The following is a 24,635-nucleotide window of genomic DNA, read 5'->3' on the forward strand; positions in this document are numbered from 1 at the left end:
CAGCAGCATATGCTGCATGAGTTGCCTGAAGCAAAGATAAAAAGCCACCCTCCTCCTTCTTTATTGAGGTTTAATAATAAAATGGAACTGTCACCATTTCCAATAAACTGTTTATTTTAATTGAGAAAAATAATGAGAACTGGCCACCTTTTGGTACGTGGCTGTTGAGAGCCTCCCTGACTTGGGTGATCTGGAGCTTTCTTCTGTAGCTGTGCCCTTGAGGGCACTCGGGTCCTGGGATCAGTGAAGTCAGCTATGTGTCTCTATCCATTTAAGGAAACCTGGTCCTTGAAAGGCAAAATAATTCCTTTTCCAAGGTCTATGAGATTATAAAGTTGCAACCGAGGAAGTTGGCATAGAAAGTGTTTAAGATGTATTCTGTTTTAATTTTTGCATATTGAAGACAATCCTTTCTTTTAGTGAATATGAAATGAAAGTAGTCTCACGGTTTTTTTCTGTCACCACAATTCTTTCAGATGACTTCTTTTTTCGAGTCCCCCAGGGAGAAGTCAACCCAAGTTCCCCCACACATCAGAGGGAAATGAAGGCACAGGGAAGGCACTGTCTTACTCAGGCTTGTAGAAAGGGTGAATGTCAGAGCAGGAATTGAAGGGAAGTCCTGCCTGCTGTTCTGAGACACTGATGCTCTCACTACCCCGTCCACTACTCAGATGCTTTCCCATCATTTCACAGCAGGCAAAATTGAGGCCAGAGAACTAAAGCCACTTGCCTCAGGGGTTTAGTTGGTAAATGGTATAACCAGCACTGGAACTCAGTCTCCCGACCCCCAGCTCAGTTTTTTTCTTTTGACCAGAGTTCATAAGGCCTGTATACCAATTGCTTCTATACAATGACAGTGATATGAAGGCATTAACATAACAATTTCTGGATCTTACATTGACCACAACCAGGAGTAGAGAAAAATTTGTAGTGATGAGGACAATGCAGGGCAGTCAGCCAGGCCCCCTCCTTTGCTTCCAGACACTGCCTTTGGAGTGAACATGGCTAGGATTGATCTTAAGCAAAATCACAAAGTTCCTTCATGCCATGGGTCATCAAAGCACTGGCTGTTAAAGCCTTGAGCACTGAGAGCTTGCTGTGTATTAAGTGCTGTGTTTGGTCTAGCGCAGGCGTGGTAAACCCATTGCACTGTACCATGGCTGTGATTAAGAAGGGGAGCGGGGCATAGAGGAGCAGAGGAGGATCATTTTAATGCAGGGGAAGCTTTCACGAGGTATGGTCTCCGCAGCCAGGGTCACTGGTTTGGTTGTGACAATCATAAGAGATCTTTTCAATTAAGTGGCCTGCATCAGCTAAAACTGGGTAAGGGGAGGAGCAAATGTATTGGTTCACTTACCTAAAAGGCTAGGCATGCCTGGATCTAGGGGCTCAGACCTTGTTGTCACCATCCTGTCCTGGCTCCTCCGGGTGGGCTCTGCTCTCTGCAGCTATTATCTCCATTCAGGTGTGTGCACCTCCTGTGCAGCGGCAGGATGATTGCTGGCAGCCCTAGGCTTCCTCTCGGCAATCCCCTTGGAAAGAAAGAGTCCTTCCTCCCACATGCCAGCAGAAGTCCAGGGTTTGGGTCAATGACCATGCATGACTGTGGTCCTTGGGGTGGAATTCATAGACCGGACGGGTCTGATAAATGGTCCCATCACTTGATCTGGGAGGGAGGGAGAGAGACATTAGCTTCACTCAAACCATTTGAATTATGGGTGGGTGGGGGAGAAGGAAAATCGGAAGAAGGGGAATGGATGCTGGGCAGGCAAAACTCACACGTGGCCCTGGATCCAAGCCTTGGATCTTCCTCTGACTCACCATTAGTCCATGGCTTGCTGGGGAGGAAGGTCCATTTAACCCGTCTCTGGGTCAGCACTGTCCAGTCGCACTTTCTGCAATGATGGCAATGTTCATTAATTGGCAGTATCCAGTGCAGCAGCCACCAGCCACATGTGGCTAATGAGCACTTGAAATGAGGCCAGCACTACTGAGGAACTGTATTTTCAATGTTAGGTAATTTTATTAATAATTAAATTTAAACATAAATACTATACGTGGCTCAAGGCTACCTAACTGGACAGAGCCACTGTTAGTGGAGGACGCATCATGGAGATAGTTCCCTGGGAGACAGGAGCTGGTTTTGTGTAGGAGAGTTGGGCAGAGGGCTGAATGCAGCCCCAAAGACCAGGATGGTGGTCTGGGTCAGGCTGTGGAGGAGGAGAAAAGGGAGTTTGGACGTGAGAGAAAGGAGGGAGAAGGAAATACGGAGAGTCCTTTATCTGTGGCATCATTTGGGAGTCCCTAACTTGAGAAAATAGTTTTCCATCTAATATATGGACCATATTTGTACCAGGAAGAATCAGAATAACAACTGACCTTGTTATAAAAGCAATTGAAGGGGAACTCCATAACATGCTGTTACATTTGATCTAAATGTTCAACTGTAAAAGCAGCCATTGCCTGAAGTGCCGCATGATGCACAGCTACACATAGATGAAAAGAAAAATTAAATGTTGTGCAGGTTGTTAAAAAAAATGCTATGTTAACTTGTGTGACTGAGAGCAATTAAAGGCATTCGGCAGAAATGACATCAGGAGAATAGAATGAACTTGTCAAGGCAGAGTCCGGCCACAGTTTTGTGAATCTAGGGTAGGTTGAAGAGCAGCCTCTCAGTGAGCTGTTGTGATGGGTGTTTCATCATGCTCCATGTCGCTAGGTGGGTGTAGGAGGGTGTGGGGACCACCGTGTTGGATACCTTCAGAGCCTAAGTCCTCATGGTAGTCATAAGCCTGGTTTCCATGGGGGGTGGTTGTTGATGAAGGCAGATTCCCCTGCTGCCTACCTGCAGCTGGGATGCCTGGATTCCCTGGACTCAGTTAATTGCATGGATTTGTTCACCAAGCATTCCTAGAGGACCTGCCATGCACTTACCTTCCTGCTGGGCCTTGAGAAATGGGCAGAAAGAAAAGAGAAGCACAAAGCTTGGCTCCTGGCCCTGTGATTTGCCTGGTTCCCTGGCCCTCAGCATTCTCTCCCCTATCGCTCAAGCCATTTGATCATCCCCTAAAGACTTAGCTCCCACCCAGGAGCAGAGAGTAAAATGAGCATTCTGGAGCCAGACCGCCCAGGTATATGTCAAGCCCATGGCAAGTGCCTGGCATACAAGGTGCTCAGAAAACAAAGGTTTTATTTTGCTAATTTAGAGAAACAACAGTTCCATAGCAGAAAGAAGAAGAGCATTAGAGTAGGTGAAGCTAACCTGGATTGAAACCTGGGCCAGGCAGCTAGGTGGCGTGCTCAGCCTCGGTCTCTCTATCTCTAAAGCAGGATGATGGAACCTCACATGATTATCATGAAGACTCAGTTGCACTGTGCTTTTTAAGGGCCTAACACCAGGCAGGCTTCAATAATGGTGGCTGCTCTGATGGGCCAGAGGGCAAGCAAGGTTGCTATGAGAGTAGAGCGGGCCAGGGAAGAGGGTCTTGTGGGTTGTATATATATACCCAAGGTGAGCCACCGGTTTCAAATTCAGCCTTGATTTGTTAGACCCAGGTGTCATTCAAACCTTATTACCATGAAGAACCCACCCAAACTTTGGAGTTCACATTGGCACCGTCTTGCCAGCAAATCTGCCCATTTCAGTGACTAGGGGCTCCTACTGCTTCTGAGGCTCCTACTGCTACTGACCCAGGCAGAGGCAGAACAGCATCTTAGAACAGTCAGCATGCCCTGAGATCTGTCTCTATGATCCTGTCTCTCAGATCCTGTTTTGATTCTGTGATCATTCTGGGGGTCCTAAGGCAGTGTAGCCAATTAGACACATCAAGAATGGCTGTCATCATCTGAGTGCTGATGGCATGCTTGGGGCATTGTTGGGTCCTAGGGTGTGGTAAGAGAAAGAAAGCCACTCCTTAGCAAGGAAATCATGGGCAGATATTTTCCATGAGCTCATTCTTCCTGCTTCTCTCCGTCCTGGTGACTCCTCCAGCCAGTTTTCCCAGTGGACAAAAGTGTGGATGCTTTTGGGAAGATAATAATTCATTTCAATAGAAAAAGCAAGGGGTTAGGAATACAGTGATTGGAAAGCAAGCTGTGGTGCCACTGTAGGTGTGGGCTTTGGGTCAGGGGCACTCATACGTGCATGTGTTCCTGGACATGCATTGCCTGCACGGACCTGTTCCTGGGCATGGGCCTGAACTCGTTCTTGCCTCTTTGTTGGGATGCAGAAATACATGGGGTTTCACGTTACATTCTTTTCTCCCCTTTAATCTCCAGCTGATTCTGGGCTTCTGCAGAGCCAGAAGGGTCTTGGGGCCCTACCCTGGAAGAGGCTCTCTCACATTCTCTTTATTTCTTAGAGCTCTTCTGGATTTCTAGCCTGTGTCTCTCTTGTTCTAATCACAGTTTTCATGTTGTGGTCCAGTCTTTGTCCTTGCTCCTTATAGCTATCTACCGAGCACCTTCTGTGTGTATCATACATGTGGTAGGCATGAAGACAGAGTAATGCCATATCTTAAGAAATGTCACAGTCTCGAGTGGGGACATTGTTTATGCAGTGCTCAGTGAAAGGTGGATCCGAGTACCCCATGGCAGCATGGAGTCACAAAGGAAGCATTCTAGGCTAGTGTCAGAGGCTGGTGGTCTGAGAAGATATCAAATAACGGGAAGCGGGTTTTGGCCATATGAGACCTAAAAAGTAATTGGGAGAGAGCAAGGCAGGAGAAGCAGGGAATGGATTGAGAGTGGGTTCCCAGTGGAGGGGTACATATGCAGAGTTCTAAATGTGATCAGGAGAGGGAGAGTAGGGATAGGAGAGGAAAAGAGTCACCAACAATGAAACTGGAGAGGAAAGTGGCAATTTTAGATGAATTAAATGCTTTTCACCAGAGTTCAACTGATTTTCTTCCTAAACTGTAACTGAAGCTAAACCATGAACATTGAAGGTAAATTTTACATTGAGTAAGTTCTTATGTTTTGAATGTAGACGGAAAAAGGAAATTATGACCGGTTGGATCTGAGAATCATTGTTGGTCTTGCTGTGGCGTACATCTAATTCATTCAAGGTTGGTGTTTCACATAACAGGACAGACACTAATGGATTTTCTACTTTGTTGTTTTAGCACTTCAGGGAGCATCTGGACAAACTTTTCGCCAAAGGAATTGGAATGTTGGATATAGCTCTGAATGAGGCCTTCAACATTCTCAGTGATGTAAGTTCCTCTTTGGTTTGCCTTTCTCATCCCCTGGACAATAGATGGGTGTTGTTTTAAAAAATTGTGGGCCAGCTCTGGCTGACACTGAGCAGATCTGCAGGCATGGGATGGGAGAGTGATACTGGCTGGCCCATTTAGGTCATCTGGGGAACAGGTGCCAGCCAGTGAGGTCAAACCAGAGCAGAGTGGGGAAGAGAGAGCGCTAGGGGATGAGAGCTGGAAGCAGCAGGAGCCAAATTGTGTAGCATCATAGAGACTCTAATGAGGGCTTTGACTCTGTGTGGAGTGGAAAGCCATTGGAGGATCTAAGCAGCGAATGACACGATCTTGAGTTTTTAACAGCGTTTTTCTGGCTGCTGTGTTTAGAAGCAACTCTAGGAGGGCAAGGACAATAGCAGGGAGGCCATTAAGTGATCTGGGTAAAGATAATGGTAACTTGGACTGGGAAGATTGCAGTGAAGATGTTAAGAAGCAGAAAAGTGAAAACCATGCTAGGTATTTCAAACAGTAGGAGTTTAATTCAGACAATTGATGGCATAAAAGATGGAAAAGCTGAGAAACCAGAGAATGAAGCGATCCACAGTATAGCATCATCAGGAGGCATCTCCTCTCTAGGGTAGAGGATACAACAGGCAGGAAGGGTGACATCGAAACCTAGTCACTGTGGCCATCCAGTTGGGAACAGAACTGTGGAGTAGGCTACCCAAGAAGAACTGGGACCACAGAGGGAAAGAACTGTCCTGTGGAAGCTGGAACTGTGGAGGAGACATAGTCATAGCCAGAAAATGCCTATCCCCTGAAAGCATAGAGAAATTGCTTAGAAATACTTTGGCTCCTTCCTGGCTTCCTTTCCCTTTTATATAATCCTTGTCAAAACTGTTGGGGAGCTTGAGCGCTGTGGTTTGCAGGAAGAAGGCATGGGATAGTCTGAGAACAAACAGGCACTAAATGGAGCAACATCACCTTGAAGTGTCAAGCAGGAGCTGGGAGACCAGCAGAGGCTCCCAAGGTCTTGCTGCTGTTGGTCTCCAGGCAGCTCTGTAGGGCAGGCTGTTGTCATTTTGCAGGTGAGCAAGGAGAGGCCCAGACAGGTGAGGCATTCACTCAACAGTGCATAGCTTGTATTGGGGTTAGTTACACCTGACTCCAAAATTTGAGTTTTTACTACTCAGCTATACTGGCCTCTCAAGCAAAGGTTAGGCCCTAATTTCTAGACTCTCTTTGACCGATAATACCTATTGGTCAGGCACAAAGGTGACTGTTTAGATTGCACTCCTGAGACAGTGTCATGACTGCAGAGGAGAAGAGAAAAATAAGGAGAGAAGGTGCCAAGTCAACTTCCTCAGTACAGAGCCAAAGCCCCTGTCACCTCATGAACTCCAAGGGGCTGTTGGCTACAGGATGTAAACATTTATGTAAGAGTCCGTGTTGTGGACAGTACATCTCTGTTGATAGCAGAATAATCGTTTAGAAGCACAGTTGGTCAGGACAGAGGACTGGGCTGCACTTACATTATGGTTTGAACCCTGGGCAGGTTCCTTCTTAGGGCTTGGATCTCTACATATCAGCAGGCTCTTTCCAGGTGGTGATATTGAATAGACTTGTCACAATTTGAAAATTCACTCTCTTTTCATCTCAGAAACCTAGTGGCCAGAGCACAGGGAGACTTCTCTGAGCTGAGGAGTCCCTTGTTTGGAAGTCTGCCCTGCAGGGAATTTCTGTTTCCCTGTTCTCTGGCCTACATGGTAAAGGAGAAGGGGTTAGGAGATTGTTGTATGGCTAAGTCTGTGGCCTTTGGAGTAAGGCAGGTTAGGCTGAGAAGCCTGACTAGGCCAGTTTGCTGTGTGGCTTCAAGGCAATGATTCAGTCTCACCCTTATTTTCTTCATTTGTATAATAGGGATACAAATTGCCCTGCACTGGCCTTATAAATTGTGAGGCCCAGTGCAAAGTGAAAATGCAGGGTTTCTTATTCAAACTGATGAAGAACTTTAAGGTAATGGTAGCAAAATGTTGAACCATGTGTGGAGCTTTCTCAGTATGATTTTGTGCACCTGTGCATGTCACACACCATGAGGCAGTCCTGGTGGCCCCTTTCTCATGGGGTTGAGAATGAGCCTGATGAGGCGGGACTTGGCTCCCTTTCAGCAGTGTTGGGCTGGGTGAGAAGTGCCACCTCTGTGACCACTGAGACCCCAGGTCTCTAGACACAGCTCCCACTACAAATGCTTTGGTTCTCCTTGCCCAAGTCCCCAGGAGTGTCTGCTCCCCTTCATCTTCCTGTCATCTCTTCCTTGCCCTGGTACCCTTTCTCTGTCCATCCCTTCTATCTATCACCTTTGTTCTCAGACCCTCCTAAGCTGCTGTTTTCAATAACATGCCCAGTTTAACGCTGGCCTGCCAAGGTACTCCCACACAGGGGTTGTGGTCAAGGTGGGGAGAAGCAGAAAAGTAAAAACCATCCTCCTCTTGCAGACTCATGAGGTACTTACACATATCAAAGGCCTTGAGAAGTCCTGCAGTGAACAAACCTTTAAAAATGTGTTTACCCACACTTATTAAACCAGGAACACTTTATATCATATCATCATCTCAGTATTAGTATCTTGCAGAAGTTTCAGCCCACCAGTCGCATTTTGGGGCATAGTATCATTATATACTCCAAGAAGATGTATTCACACTTTCACAGGGACTACTAAGACCCAGAGAAATCACCAACACATGATGGACTATTTTTTACCTTGAATCTTTGCGAGGGAAGCATTTTGAACAGGAAAACCCTACATACTCCTGTAAAAACACCGCTGGAGTCTGGTCAGTCAAGTAACCAGATGAACTGAATGTAGATCTTAGAAAGCAGAAAAACTGAATAAATGTTTTTTTTAAAAAAAACACAATAGGTTGGGTGCAGTGGCTCATGTAATCCCAACACTTTGGGAAACTAGGTGGGTGGATCACTAGAGGTCAGGGGTTTGAGACTAGCCTGGCCAACATGGTGAAATCCTATCTCTACTAAAAATACAAAAAAATTAGCTGAGCGTGGTGGCAGGCACCTGTAATCCCAGCTACTTGGGAAGCTGAGGCAGGAGAATCGCTTGAACCTGGGAGACGGAGGTTGCAGTGAGCTGAGATCACACCACTGCACTCCAGCCTGGGCAACAGAGCTAGACTCCATCTAAACACACACACACACACACACAGACACACACACACACACACACACACACAATGATAAATGTTACAAAATGTCCCTGCTTGAGATTGGCTGGTGGTTGGCACCATATTTGTTTGAGTGCACATTTATCTCGTAGGGAGAAACATTTCATATCATCTCTTGCCAGTGGGTCTTTAAATAGCTAAACTCTTTGACAAACACAGAAGTGGTTAATCTCCCATGAAAATGAAGCTTTATCTATTAATATTTTCTACTTCATCAGTATGACCTTTAAGTGATACTATTATCTTCCTATGTATTCTGCCTGCCTTTGCAAGTCAATATGAAGTAGAAAGTTATTTCTCTAACACACACACACACACACACACACAGACACACAGGCACACAAACACACATGAGCAACAAGCTTAAAATTGTGATTATGGCTGGAGCTATGGTTCAGAGGTTACTATAATTAAATGGAGTTAATTCTGTCTTACAATTACCTGCATTTCAGTTTCTGTATTTGCTCAGATGACTTAAAGGCTTGCAGTTGTTGACACAAATGGCTTTGAAAGGAGCATTCAAATAAACTTCTAAGCCCCTTCAAGCTATCGATCTCTGCTGCATTCATTAGATTCTGTAAGAACACAGAGCCAGTTTGCTACAGTAGTTAGCATCTACCTTGTCATGTGACAACTGCAATTATCGTTTTTGGCGATGAATGTGATCTTTGCAGTGATTACCTTTTAAAATTTTTTCTTAGCCAATTAAATAAAATTCGGTGACATTTCAAAGACTGTTAATCACAACCAAATGCTCTAAATGTCAGGATGCATTGAAAATTTCACTGCTAACTGATGAATCACTGAGCTAATTGTAGTTCATCATCAGGCCCTTGTCATTGTTATTATTATGGAAAACACTTTCATCACTCTCGCTATTCAATAAAAAAAAGTTTTAGACAAATATGAAGAGAAGAGATATTACTCATCAAAGCATTTGAATTTAATTGCATTCTTCAAAATTCTCCAACTACAGATTGCAGCAGAGAATACCAGGGACTCAGCCAGAGAGGAAAGTAATGTTTTTAAATAAACAGTTCCTGGCAGCTCTTTATTCTAGTCCACATTATTCAGATATCTTCTTTTTTCCTCTCTTTCTTTCCATGTGTTTGGGAAGATTTTTCCAGGATGTTTTCAAATAAGTTGCGTGACCTATAGCCCTAGAGCATTCTGGTTTTCTTCCCCTCTGAAGCTTATGTGACCTGAAGCATAGATCACTTCTATGCATTGGCTCGTTGCTGGGTTGATTCAATGGTGCGAAGGCTGTGTTCAATGCAGTCTCCCCAGAACATCTTCAGAACAACCTGTTGATAAGAGCAGGCTACGAGGCTGTTTTTTCTTCTGCAGTAAGGAAGAAAATACACTTCACAATAGAGTCTTAGTAGCTTCCCAGAGTGGGAAGGACAAAGTTCAGATATTTTTTGTTACTGAAGTTTGGTTGAAGATGGACCTTTTAATGGGAGAGGAGGAAGCGGGCTTGGTGAGGACCAGGTAAGAATTCTAATATTTCAGTTGAGGGCTGGTGAACATAGCAAGGGGAAGATTTTAAGGTCAAGGGTTCAGTCTTAGGGTGTAAATTGTCCTTTGATGCTTTCTATTGGAGAATTGATGGGTCTTTCAAGAAGTTCCTGGAATAAGCAATGAGGTTATTTGCAAGTTTTATTTTCTGGGCAAGCATTTTCTGGAATAGTAAGTTATGTTGATAAAGACAATAGAATAGTGATCACCTGGAAAGCTTTGTGGTGTGATAGCTAGACTTTCCAGGTGTTTCTGCCTACCATGACAGTGTCATGGGCTGTGTCTGCTCATTAACTCAAGTGCACATGTGCAGTTGGAGTTGCAGGAATGGCTGCCAGAGCCAGCACTACCGTGAGGAAAGCATCGGGGGCACCAAATGTAAGGAGCACTCACCCTCAGGATCACAGCCCTGGTGACTCCCCTGTGACCCTGAAACCCTAGAAGGGATGGAGGAATAGAGGCAGGAGGAGGAGATTAACACTTTTGGAGCCCCACCACCTGTCCATTTGCTAACTGACCTTCCTGTATTACTGAAAGGCCATCTTGTGTGCTGAATTGGAGAGTGGATTCTAGAGATTGATGATCTGGATTCAAATCCCAGCTATATCAGGTAGTAGCCGTGTGTCCTGGGGCAAGTTAGCTAATCTCTCTGTGCCTTAGTTTCCTAACTGTAAAATAAAGATAATGATAGTATTACAAGACTTTTCCTTAGCTCACTTAAAGACAGGGTCCTTGTCACATGGTCCATGTCACAAAAATTTAGGCTTGCATACAATTTGAAGAGAAAAATGGAATTTATTGGGCAAAAAGGGAAAAAAAGGGAAACAGTTACTAGCCCTGCTAGTACCTGCTTCCCGCCTTGCAGATTGAATCCCAGGTTCCTCACAGGAGCCAGGCTCCTCCCCAATGCAAATGGCACAGACTTCTGTGGCTCCATCCCAGTGAGCATTCCTCCCAGTACGCAGGCTGTTTGGAGTTTTCCCAAGGAGCTCTTCCCACCTGGCTGTCTCAATAGTACCTACCTCAGAGGCTAATAAGGATTAAGAAAGTTCATATTAATGCATGTAGCCTGGCATATAATGAACATTGACCACTTAACTTGTGGTGTGCCAGCCATGTAAGGATGTTATTCTTATCTGTTATATGTGGAAGAATGAATGCTCAGGAAGAAAACTTATCCCAGGCACACTGCTGTGTTGCTGAGATGGGATCGAGTGCTTCCTTTTATACCATGGTACCTTGTGTATGATTTGAGTTGGCTTTGCTGTGTCTCAGTATGGCCATAAGGCAATTCCATTCATCCTTTTACCTATTTATCCAGTTATGTATGGTCTTCTCTCAAGTTATTGCGATTTCAGACTCCACATCAGACGTCTAAGTGCATGAAGACTAGGCATTAATAACTTGAATTCAAATTAATAATTTGAATGCTTTATTAACTCTCTCACTCACCAGTGGCCAGCCAGCAAAGCCAAGAGCAGCCACCATCCCTTCCCAGTGTCATGGTCAATAGATTGAACCTACCAGGCACAGTCCCACTCAGCGCCTTTGCACTTAACATTTGCCCTTCCTGGAATACCTTTCCCTCAGATACTCACATGCTGCAGGTATAATTCAAATGTCACCTTCTCAGTGAGGTCTTCCTTGACTACGTTTTCTAGACTTGCCCCCTCCCATTTCCTATCCTTCTTTGCTTTCTTCTTCCCCCACCCTTAACATCACCGTTATCAAAAATACAACATAGTTTACGTATTTACCTTGTTTTGTATGTCTTCCCAAAGAGGATACAGAGCTTCGTGAGGGAAGGGATTTTCGTATGTTTCATTCCTAGTGCTATGTGGGCACTTAGCAAATAATTTTAGAACAAATGAATACACTTTGCAGATTATAATAGAGAAGGTTTTTACTTACTGAAGGTTGAAGACTTTTTGTGTGTTTCCCATCTCTTAACATTGACATGTAATTGTAGGGTTTTAAAAGGACATGGTGTTACATTCAATTGCATCATTAATAGCATTCATTAATGGAATTTTTCACCCTGATTCCAAGGAAGGACATTCTGCTCTGGCAACCATATTCAGTCACTCTAGCTGCCTACCACTCACAAAGGCTGAGAGCTTCTAAAATCTTATATAAAACCGAAAGTTGAAGAAGTTTAGGGTTTTACATACCAGTGAGTTCAATCTTAGAACTTCAGCATGCCATCCATACTAACATAAACTAATACGTAAGTTTACATGACAATATAAATTTGAAAGGAACCTTTATTTAAAAAATGCTTGGGCTTCTCATGTGAATTGTCATGTTGTTGACTTTATTCTCTATATGCCTAAAACTTCCTTGATTTTATTAAATGCCGCATTCTGTGCTAGTCAGACCCACTCAAACTAGCCTCATTTAGATTTTGAAAGAGATGTCTCTCAGGTAGTCCATTGCTCACGTCCCTAAAACGTTTCTGTGCCAACTCCTTTGGGCTTATTTCCTAAAATACAGTCCATGCTTAAAAGTAAGAGGCTGTGCTATCCTAGACCCTTCTTTCTCAACCTCTGTGTATTTTTTGAAATCCCCCTGTGGTCTGTATTTAGATCTCTTGGAAGAAAAAAAAAAGCCAAGGTCTATAAAGTATTTAAAGATGTTTTATTCTGAGCCAAATATGAATGACCATGTCCAACTTCAAGGGGTTCTAAGAACATATCCCTAAGTTGGTCGGGTTACAGCTTGGTTTTATACATTTAAGAGAGACAGAAGTTACCGGCAAAGACATAATACATGTAAAGTATACCTTGGTTCAGCCTGGAAAGGCAAGACATTTCAAAGGCATAGGGTGCACTTACAGGTCATAGGTGGATTCAAAGATTTCTTACTGGCAATTGGTTGAAAGAATTAAGCTTTGCATAAAGAGTTGAAGTCAGCAGAAAGAAATTCTTGAATTAAGGAGAGTGTGGAAGCCATGGTTTTATTATGTAGATGAAGCCTCTAAGTGGCAGGCTTCAGAGAGAATAGATGGCAAATACCTCTTTTCAGACCTTAAAAGGTGTCAGACTCTTAGTTAAATCTCTCCTGGATTAGGAAAAGACTTAGTAAGGGAAGGAGATTCTCTAGAGAATGCAAATATCCCCCACAGGAGAAAGCTTTATACATCAAAATAAATATAAGTCAAATAAATATATTTTGGGGTAAAATACTTTTATTTCCTTCAGGGCCTATTATCTGCCTTTCGGTGCTATGCCAGAGTCAGGCTGGAATTGTGTATACTATTGCTACAAAGAGTTTGTTTTGTCAGTTTTATGATTGTGATTGTAACATTAGTGTTGATCAGTTCTGCCTAAATTCCAAAGGGAGGGAGTGTAACCAGGCATGTGGGACCCATCCCCGACTTCCTGGTGTGGCCTGAAGTACGTTTTCAGAATTCTTTGGGATCCCCTTGGCCAACAGTAAGGTCTGTTCAGTTGGTTGAAGGGCTTAGAATTTTATTTTTGGCTTACAAATCCTTTTGTAAGAGCAAATGTGGTGATCTGTGTGGAGAGGCTTTTTGTGTAGGTCGTTTTGGTGATGGACAATGTGCTCTCATTTTAAGAGGCTTCCTTAGCCACAGGCCTCATGTCTCCGATATTTCACTGATACACAGAATTCTCTGATATGTATACTATTTTGAACTTATTTCTTTCCCTAGTTCAACCACACGGGACAAGGAAGTATCTGCAGTCAGGCCATCATGCTCATAACTGACGGGGCAGTGGACACCTATGATACAATCTTTGCGAAATACAATTGGCCAGATCGAAAGGTAAGTTGATGCTGATACCATCTGTGGACTCCATTGAGAATCTTTACTGTAATCTCCAGCTTGTCCACGGGTAAGTGCCCCATGTAGACTTAATTTCATAATGATTGCCCCATGTAGACTTAATTTCATAATGATCTATGGTTTCTCAGCCTTGTGTTTTTTGGTTGACCAAAACTGAAGTCTGGCTTTTCCTGTTGTCAAAATGAAAGTTTTTTGAAGGAGAGAAGAAACTTGTTAAGGACCTATTGGACGTGTTCCGTGAAAAGATTCATTGTGAAGTGTGCTTCATCTGTATTGGGCTGGGTTTTTCTTTGTTTCTGTTTTCCCTGGAGGCAGAGCTGCATGTTGGGCCCCGCAGCTATAGAGTGGTGAGATCAGCCACGGTAGCCTTGCAGGCCTCCCCTTGCGTATTGTATGTCTGTAGTTCCTCCTCAAGTCCCCAATACCACCCAGAAACTTCTCTCCATCCCCCAGTGCTGTTCCCCACCATTGTTAGAACTTGTCTGTTCTCTATTCTAATCCTGTCTTTGCTTTCCAAGTTGACAGTTATTAATCTTATGAGGGTGTTGTTAGGTTATCAGTGACTGATACTAATATTTTTTGTGTCTTTTGAGTGCCTGAACTCAGAGATTGCTCAGACTGTTGTGTTGCCTGAGTTCCCTGGGGAGACCTTTAAAATTATGGATATCTGTATCCTACCCCACACCTCCAGCAGCAAAATCTCTGGGGATGTGGTTCAGTAATCCATTTTTTAACAAGTTCCTCAGTGGGCACCAGCCAGCAGACTGACAATTGGTAGTCACTGTATCACCTAAAAGGTGGAATTTTAGCAGGGAAAGTCCTCAAAGTGGATGCTGTTCTGGGGGTACCACGAAGGTGTTTTTCTAGTCCTTGTGCCCGTGCTGTTATCCTGCCTGTCTCTATAGGTGTGTGAGTCAGTCCAGGCCAAGTCCATCCTGCTGCGTCTGTTTTGCATACTTAATTTCTGGGAATTGAACTAACTAAACACACTTGGCAAAAAGAAATGGGAGACAAATGACAACTGCGTCCTCAGCTCTATCCAGGGAGCACATACTCTGAACGTGAGATGGAAGATGTCATTCTATATTCCCTTAGTCACTGTTGGTCCACACCTGTCACTGGCATCTTGCCTAGCCAAGTGTGAGTCTGGTCTTGAAGACTATGTACATTTTGTACAACGTGGTCCCCAAATGGGTGCCAACTCCTTCCCCCAGTACCCAACCTTGAAAAGAGCCATCACCTCTGAAGCTGGAGAAAAAGCTGGCAGTGCTGAGCTGACTGAGTATGTGGGACTCCGAGATGTCTCCTGCCTGGAGGATATCCAGGAATACATTTGACCAGCCATAAACACTGAGTCAGTCCAACCCTTGAAGTAGATGGAGGTTCACACTTAGACATGGTGATATTAGATGTCAGCAGTATTTCATGTGGTAACTTCCAGAGACAGGTAGAGGCCAGAGTTAGTTCCTGATAAACATACATCATGTGAAGGGAGGAGCCTGCTGGACACAGTTGCACCTCTGCAGCACATGGCCCAGTGCTGAGCATGGGGCAGGGCCTTATCCATAGCCATGCTGGGTGGCTGAGTGACTGAGGGGGCCAGGAGGGAGGCTCCAGTACTAGTAAACATGAGTAGGGCCATGGACATTTTGCAGCCGATAGAATGTTCACAGATGCCATGACATCTCAAATCATGGTGAAGAATATTTTGCAATATTTAGGGCATTTTTAAAAAGAAGAAGAAAGTGAAGGGAACTTTTAATAAGCAGCTCTATGAACAGCAAGTGTTTTTTCGTGTGAGTTTCACATGTTGTATCACGTGAATCTTTCTCACTTGGTAACACTCAATGGTTAGCATTTACCCGAGAATACTGGTATTTAAATGCCCTGTCCTTAGTCATAGAGGCATAGGATGAGGGCTGCAAAATCCTAATTCTCCAGACAAAACACAAATCTCAGTGTATCTTTCCGAATGAATAATAATGATCTTAGGCCAGATGTGTTCTTGAATTAATTGGAACCAGGGTCCTAGAAATTTCAACATTACTTGAAGCAGTTTCATCTACTTATAAAGTGTTATCAAGCAGAAGTGGATTTTCGTTCTGTAGCAAGAGTGTCTTCTTTTATGATTAGAAGTTAATAGCTGTCTTTCTTCCCCTCTGCTCTATACTGGGGAGTTTCACAACATTCTTATACATATCCATTCTCTTATTTATGAACTTCCATGTGAGGGTGCAGGCAATAAACCTGCATAAAAACCCAATACAATTCAACGTTGTGTTAAAATGAGATGATGAGCAATGTCTAAGCAGTCATCTTTCTCCATTATTTTGAACATTAGCTATTCAGTAGAGAGTTGTACCATCCTGTAATGGGTTCAGGAGAAAGAAAAATGATCTCCAGGCTGGAATGTGATTCCCATAAAACAGTAGTTCTCAAACTTGAGTAAGCTTCAGGATCACCCAGAGGGCTCGTTCCCTTGCAACTTCTGATTCAGTAGATCTGAATGAGGCTAAGGGTTTGCATTTCTAACTAGTTCCTGAGTGCCGCAGAGGCTGCTGGTGGGGAACCACACTTGGGGAACTATTGCCACAAGAAATAGCCCAAAGAATAGGGTTTGGATACTACAGGTTTGCCACATTGCTGCCCTCTATTGACTTTTACAAGGACCTATTTTTTCAGTTGAATTCAGTGCACAGATGTGTGTTTCTTAAAAACTGTCAATTACCGATCAACATTAAAAGTCAAGATATTTGTATTAGTCCATTTTCACACTGCTATAAAGAACTGCCTGAGAATGGGTAATTTATAAAGAAAAGAGGTTTAGTTGACTTACAATTCTGCATAAATGGGGAGGCCTCAGGAAACTTAAAATCATGGCAGAAGGGGAAGCAAGTTCGTCTTACATGGCAGCAGGAGAGAGAGTGAGTGAAGTGGGAAGAACCCCTTATAAAACTATCACATCTCGTGAGAGTTCACTCACTATCATGAGTACTACATGAGGGAAGCACTCCCACGGTCCAGTCACCTCTCACTGGGTAACTCCCTCAACACCTGGGGATTACGATTCACGAGATTTGGGTGGTATCATTATTCTATAAAATGTTAAAGCTGTGGCTTCTCTCATAATGGGTTGCACCTGGCACCTTTGGGCCAAGATTCCCATGTGACAAGGCCTCTGCTGGAGCTGAGCAGCAGCTGTCCCCATTAGGCAGCAAATGTATGCTTCCTCTGGACATGACCCTCATCACCACTATTTCCTCTCAGCTCACTTCACTCATAGGCTTGCCCTCCCACAGGTGTGGACTTCCTGACCATTGCTCTAGGGGAACAGGTAGTTGCTGTTCCCCAGCCTCCAGTAGTTTGTTCCCTTCTCTTAGATTTGCCCTGAGCCTTCCCTCCTCTCCTCATCTGTCCTGCCTGAGCCCAAAACTCGAAACTCCCTAGGAACTGTCTTAAGGAAGTATACCTTTGTGTCTAATATGATAATTGTTTCTGGACCTGTCTTTCATCTTCATTCTCTGGTTAGTCCATGAGAACAGGTTCTCTACTTCTGAGCAATCCTACTACCTAATACCTACTGTATCCCAGTCCTGCCAAGAAGTGTGGCATAGAGAGCCTAGGGTACTTGCCTGAGCCTTTCCCCCTAGTGCTTGTGTCCTGTGTAATCTCTTCACCGTCTGTGTGGGCAAGACCTGTGGCTTGCTTTTAACCAGCAGAATCTTCTAAAGGTGAAGGGATTTTGTCTCAAGTCAGTTCATTTTTGAGTTAATCAGAAGGGATATTATCCTGGGTGGGCTAGCTTGCTTGATTTATTTATTTATTTTTCTTCAGCTTTTAAGTTCCAGGGTACATATGCAGGATGTGGAGGTTTGTTACATATATAAATATGTGCCACGGTGGTTTACTGCTTTATCATTCTATTACCCAGTTATTAAGCCCAGCATCTATTAGCTATTCTTCCTGATGCTCTTCCACCCCACAAAGGCGTGCAGTATGTGTTGTTCCTCCCCGTGTCTCCATGTGTTCTCATAATTCAGCTCCCACTTATAATACGGTCTTTGGTTTTCTGTTTCTGCATTAGTTTGCTGAGGATAATGGCTTCCAACTCTAACCATATCCCTCCAAAGGACATGAGCTTTTTTTTTAATGGCTGCATAGTGGTATATATACCACATTTTATTTATCCAGTCTATCATCGATAGGCATTTAGGTCAGTTCCCTGACTTTGCTATTGTAAATAGTGCTGCAATGAACATACATAGGCATGCACTTTATAACAGAATGATTTATATTCCTTTGGGCATATACCCAGTAATGGGATTGCTGGGTCAAGTGGTATTTCTGCCTCTAAGTCTTTGAGGAATCACCACACTGTCTTCCACAATGGTTGAACTAATTTACACTTCTGGGTGAGACTTATTTAGTTGGAAAAGAGGGACTGGACCCTCTACGAAGGCAGAGAGACTCTCCCTGATGGTGTGTTGAAGTAAGCACCTGTTTGGAGAAGCCTATATGGCCAGGAACTACAGGCAGCCTTGAATGTGAGACTGGCTTCCAGCTGACAGCCAGAAAAAGGCTGTATCCTCAGTCTTATAGTGAAAAGAAATGAATTCTGCCAACAATCTAGGTGAGCTTGGAGGCAAATTCTTCCCCAGTCAAGCCTGCAGATGAAAACACAGCCCAGTTAGCACCTTGATTGCAGCCTTGTAAGATCATGAGCAGAGAACCCAGCTTGTTTGTGCCCCAACACCTGAGCCACAGAAACTGCGAGATGATAATAACTGTACTGTTCTAAGCCACTACGTTTGTGATCACTTGTGTTATAGCAGTAGAAAACTAACACAAGAAGCAAGGAAAAGGGAGAAATGGAAGAAAATCCCTGACATAGCAATACTATAACACATCCCCAAGTCTAGTGGCTTAAAATAACAGTAACTTCTTATTTCTTGTGATTCTGTGGGTTAACTAGGTGGTGGTTCCATTTTACGTGGTGTCAGGTGGGGTCCCTGGTGAAGCTAGGAGCTTGGCTGTCTGCCTTAGTTTTCCTCTCCATGGGCTTTCTCTCCATGTGGTATCTCATCCTCCAGTGAACCCTGTGTGTCCACTGTCCTCAGTACAGTAGCCTGGATTACCTTACAGTGTAGTAGCTGGGTTCCAAGAAAGGGAAAGCAGAAGGTTGGGGAGCACACCAGGGAAGCATTTGTGAGTGACATTTGTAAAAGCTACCTATCATCCAACAGGACCTTGCTCCAAGCAACTGCTTAATAAAGCATTTTAGAGTGAGTTGGAAGAAGGAATGCATTATTGGTGATTTAACTGTGAGTCTATGAAGGCAGCATCATGATTGCTTATGCAATGCGTCCCTTGCCAGTATTTCATTTCTGAGAGCAGAAATGAGGAGCTATTTATTCATTTATTGGATGCCATTTACTTTTGCCTAATATCCATTGGTTATGACTTAACAGCAGCTCTTACACACTTGGAATAAAATATGAACTTCAACATGAGAGGAACTCGTTCCAGGACCTGCTCAAGGAATAAAGCTGCATTCACTTAAATTAGAAAAATGGCTATACCCACCATGTATGTAGTTGCTCTTCCAAGTGAACTAAAAAAAGGAAAGGTCATGAAATTATTTATCATTACCTCCCCCTGATGCAGAAGACCAAAGCAATAGCTGGATGGGTAAGAAAATCATTAGCCAAGTTATTTAAACTAGAGGTTGGCAAATCTGGCCCATGTGCCAAATCTGTCCCATTGACTGCTTTTACAGCTTGTGAGTTATGAATGATTTTCACATTTTAAATGTTCAAAGAAACAATATTTCATGATGTGAGAAAATTACATAGAATTCAAATTTCAGCGTCAGTAAGTAAGGTATTATTTTGACATGATCACACCCATTTATTTACATATTTATTGTCTGTGGCCGTTGGCAGAGTTGAGTAGTTGTGACAAAGACCAGATGGCCTGTGAATCCTAAACAATTTACTATCAGGCCCTTTAAGAATATCTTTTCCCACCCCAATCTAAAGGTACCTTTGAAAAATTTAGACCAACCAGTGTATTGCTGAAAGTCATTGAGATACCCTCAGAATTTCATGACTCTGCTGAATTCAACAGAAGATGGTAATGACGGTTTCTCCCTATTTTTCCACTGCTTTTTCCTACTTGAATACACAATGGTGTTAGTCCATTCTGCATTAGCATAAAGGAACACCTAGGATTGGGTAATTTTTAAAGAAAAGAGGTTTATTTGGCACATGGTTCTGTAGGATGAACAGAAATTATGGTGCCAGCACCTGTCAACTTCTGGTGAGGTCCTCATGCTGTTTCCACTCATGGCAGAAGGCGGAGGAGAAGCAGGTATGTCACATGGTGAAAGAGGAGGAGGCAAGAGAGAGAAAAGGGGAGGGGCCAAGCCTTTTGAACAATCAGCTCTCACATGAACTAATAGAGTGAGAACTTAGTCATTACCATGGGGCAGCACCAAGCCAATCATGAAGGATGCACCCCCATGACCCAAACATCTCCCGCCAAATCCCACATCTAACATTGGTGGTCAGATTTCAACATGAGATATGTAGGGGGCAAATATCCAAGCTATATCAGTTATACTAGCCAGATAATAGATGGTAGAGGGCTGGGAGACTCGATGCCAAATACTCCTTTTCGTGCTGTAGCTTCTCTTGCAAAAATGTTTAGTGGCCCTTTCTCCTTTTCTATAATGAGTAGTTCTCTTTTCTTTCCCTCTCTCCATCAGTGCTACCATCAGGACTGGGTTATCTTAAATGGTGATGGGATTGCTTAGAGGTAGAGTGGGCTGCAAGGCTGCCCAGCCTTGGCCTAGAACCTTGGAATTAAGAGTCTTTATAAATGCTAGAATTGACTGCCTCTTGAAACCTGTTTTGGTGGTGACATGGACACAGGACAGAATTTCACAACTTTCAGGTCACTGTGGTATCTGGGAGCAAACACCCTGGAGAGAATCAGCCTCCCTCTGCAGAGGCTCGGGAAATCAGACTCCCTATCTCAGCCAGCTTGGGCTGCTATGACAAAATATGAATGATTAGGTGGCTTACAAACAATAGGAATTTATTGTTCACAGTCCTGGTGGCTGGAAGTCTGAGACCAGGGTGCCAGCATGGTCAGGTTCTTTTTGAGGGCCCTCTTTTGGGTTACAGATGGCTGCCTTCTCATGGTATCCTCACAAGGCATTGAGGCAAATGAGGAAGGAAGCTCTCTCATGAGTCTTATAAGGACACTAATCCCATTCATGAGGACTCCACCCTTATAACCTCATCTAATCCTAATTACTTCCCAAAGGCCTCAACTCCTAGTACCATAACAATGCAGGCTAGGATTTCAACATATGAATCTTTGGGAGACACAGACATTCAGTCCAGAACACTGTCAGTTACTATGAGGGCAGAGTTGACTTAGCCATAAATTAATAAACCTGATTTTGCCTTGTGTTATACTTTAGGGAGTATATACTTTAGGGATTGAGGATTTGGCCTGTAACTGTCAAATAACAGAGCACATCCTAACTTGCTTCTACTGTAGGTGAAATAGTGCCATACTGCCTAGGTGTGCAGGTGGATGGGGACGCATCTACACCTCTTAGATGTCACTGCATGACCTGACTCTTACCTAGTTCTGTTTTGAGCCACAGAAGGAGTACTAGAATGTTCTATCTACTTCCTCTTTATTTTCCTCAACCTGAATTTTCCTCAGTGAGAATTTTTTTTTTTTTTTGAGATGGAATCTTGCTCTGTTGCCTAGGCTAGAGTGCAATGGCATGATCTCGGCTTACTGCAACCTTTACCTCTGGGTTCAAGTGATTACTGGTGCCTCAGGCTCCTGAGTACCTGGGATTATAGGCAGGCACCACTACAGCCAGCTAATTTTTTTTTTTTTTGAAACAGAGTTGCCCAGGCTGGAGTGCAGTGGCATATATTCTTGGCTCACTGCAACCTCCGCCTCCTAGGTTCAAGTGATTGTCCTGCCTCAGCCTCCTGAATAGCTGGGATTACAGGTGTGTGCCACCATGCCCAACTAATTTTTATATGTTTTAGTAGAGATAGGGTTTCACCATATTGGCCAGGCTGGTCTTGAACTCCTGACCTCAAGTGATCCACCTGCCTCAGCCTCCCAGAGTGCTACGATTATAGGCGTGAGCCACTGAGCCTGGCCTACTTTTTGTGTAGTTTTATAGAGATGGGATTTTACCATGTTGTCCAGGCTGGTTTCAAACTCCTGACCTCAAGTGTTCCACCCACCTCAGCCTCCCGAAGTGCTGGGATTATAGGCCTGAGTGACTGTGCCTGGCCCTCAATGAGATAATGTTTTAAACCAATTTCTTATACCTCAGTTTATAAAACATTACTAATAATAACTAATTCCTATTGAATGCTGAGTGCCAGATACTGTTCTAAATGCTCCATGGGTATCTAATTCTCACAGAAAGCCCGTAAGAGGTATATTATCATTATCCCCCTTTCACAGATGATTCCTCCTGAGGCACCAAGAGGCTACATTCAGGATTTTCTGACTAGGGTTTTGCAAAGCTGAAGTGACCACTCCAGCACTCAAATGCTGAGCCTAGATCCTTAACCAGGATGCAGACATCTTGAGAGCAAAACAAGGTAAAATGACCACAGGTCAGAAGAAGAGCTGTTCATACATTGTCATCAGGACAGTTAGCCCAGTTCCTTTGGCCTCCTGCCCCCAAGTACAGGAGTGTCTGCAGAATGTCAGAGACTCGGTGATCTCAGAACCCACTGGGGCTACAGACGGAGAGCAAGAAAACAGCAAATTGTGGGGCCTCAGGATGAGGCTTTCTAGGTATGATTAAATAATTTTCTTCTTCTGAAAGGACAGTAGAATGTCAAAGGTGAATGCTATTTCGGTGCTGTGTGCTGTGTGTTTTATTATCAGTTATCTCGTGAAAAAAAAGCAAGGATCATAGCTTTGAGGCCGGGTGAGAGGCTCAGGGCTGCTGGAGGATCCTTGGGGGATCCTTGGTGGCCTACTGAGGACTGCAAGGATGCCAGAAGCAGCTCTTGGTTTGGGGATAAAGGGATGCCCTTGATCGTGGAATGGCTTGGGGGACCTGGCTTAGGGCACTTTTGGAACCCTGTTGGAAGTGACTGCCCTTTGGGCTGGTGTCACATACATCTTCAAGGAGGGGCTGGCTTGGAGGTTTTGTGCCACAAGCCTCCCCTGTGGTATAAGTTAGAGCAGAAAGCCTCAAGGTAGCCTTGCCCCAGTGGCCTCCGGGGTGCTGGAAGCCTTAGCTCTGCCTTGGGGCCTTGGAGGGGGTTTTGTAAAGTTCAGGAATCCCCTTTCCTGATCTTTCTATGGGGCATGTGCCATTCTGAGGGTTGGAGTTTCTAAGCTGATTCAGGACTTATTCTTTTAAGAATGTAACCTTTCAATCATCTTAATTTGGAAGGAATTTCTTCTTCTTTCTTCCCCACTAAACTGCATTGTTCTCTTCTCTGACTTTCAAATCATTTTATAAATTATTTTCTTTGTCTCCCTTTGACTGGTTGAGATGAGAAGGGATTTGCCCAAGACCACAGGCAACTTGGGAAGGCGTTAAGAACGTACTGCGCCCAGAGGGGCCTCACAAGATGCTCCACCCACCCCCCAGCCTCCACACAGCCTCCACTCTGGCTCTGTCTGTATTCTTCATCCCATAGAGCTGGATTAATAAGGGATGTTGAAGGTGGCGAGGGTTGCTGGCAACGTAAATAAAGGGAAGGGGGTGCCATCTTAGGGTAATGCGTTCCTGCAATAGGTATTTATTGAGGGCCCACTGTGCCTCACCGTCTACTGGAACAGAGCCCACGAGTAGGGGGCTAAGACACCTCCAGTGAGATCGCACAGAGCAAATAACAGATCACAGGTAACCAGCAAGTGAAAAGATCCAATCATTTAGTCATGATAAGTCTTCTGAACAAGACTAACAAGCGCCAGAGACAGAGAATGGGTGGTGTCAGCTCTCCTAGACAGGGTGGCCAAGACAAGCCTCCCGGAGGACAGCATGTGTGAGAGAAAGGAGCTGGGTGGGGAAGGCATTCCTGGCAGAGGGAACAAGACTTCAGAAGCCCTGAGTAGGAAAAGGTGGATGTGTGTAAGGAGCAGGAGGAAGTGCAGGTGACTAGAGCCCAGCAGACATGGGAACAGGGTGATGGGAAGGCTGGCAGCACAGGCAGCAGCCAACTTCTCTGGGGTTCAGTGGGCATAGTGAGATGTTGGGATGTGATCCAAGGGGACAGTGGGGAGCCATGGGAGCCTTCTTTTTTTTTTTTGGAGATGGAGTTTCTCTGTGTTGCCCAGGCTGGAGTACAGTGGCATGATCTTGGCTGGCTGCAACCTCCGCCTCCCAGGTTCAAGTGATTCTCCTGCCTCAGCCTCCCAAGCAGCTGGGATTTACAGGCATGTACCACCATGTCCAGCTAATTTTATGTTTTTAGTAGAGACAAGATTTCACCATGTTGGCCAGGCTGGTCTCGAACTCCTGACCTCAAGTGATCTGCCCACCTTGGCCCCACAAAGTGCTGGGATTACAGGTGTGAGCCACCACACCCAGCTCATGGGAGGCTTTTGAATGGAGAGGAGTGAGCTGACTGTCTTCAGAAGTGCTCTCTGGCAACTGTATAGGGAATTGGCCGAGGAGACGTGGACTTGGGCTGCACGTACAGATGGTATCAACTCTCCTCATCACAACTGATTAAAACAGGTGCGGAGTGTAGGCAGCAGACCCCTTCACTTCTGTCAATGCTCCAAGATGCTCCTGTTTCTCACCGCTGTCTCATTCCAGGGCTCTCTTGGGTGCTGACATTTCTCTCTTCTCTTTTTCCC

At 44.3% G+C, this 24,635-nt stretch overlaps 1 protein-coding gene across 5 annotated transcripts in view; it reads left to right on the forward strand.

The window, feature by feature from the left end:
• Positions 1 to 24,635, forward strand: part of CACNA2D3 (calcium voltage-gated channel auxiliary subunit alpha2delta 3) — a 963,339-nt gene that overhangs the window by 530,471 nt on the left and 408,233 nt on the right. For all 5 annotated transcript variants that reach the window (XR_002478711.2, XM_021671646.1, XM_064367210.1 and 2 more), the window contains 2 exons: positions 5,124 to 5,213; positions 13,626 to 13,739. Coding sequence is in view for 4 of the 5 variants with exons in the window: in XM_021671646.1 (XP_021527321.1) it covers positions 5,124 to 5,213; positions 13,626 to 13,739 (204 nt within the window). In the remaining variant the exon portion in view is untranslated. The remainder of the gene's footprint in view (positions 1 to 5,123; positions 5,214 to 13,625; positions 13,740 to 24,635) is intronic.

The sequence above is a fragment of the Aotus nancymaae genome, unplaced genomic scaffold (genome assembly GCF_030222135.1).
Source record: "Aotus nancymaae isolate 86718 unplaced genomic scaffold, 86718_ANA_hifiasm-v0.15.2.pri h1tg000067l, whole genome shotgun sequence".
In the NCBI taxonomy this organism is placed as follows: Eukaryota; Metazoa; Chordata; class Mammalia; order Primates; family Aotidae; genus Aotus; species Aotus nancymaae.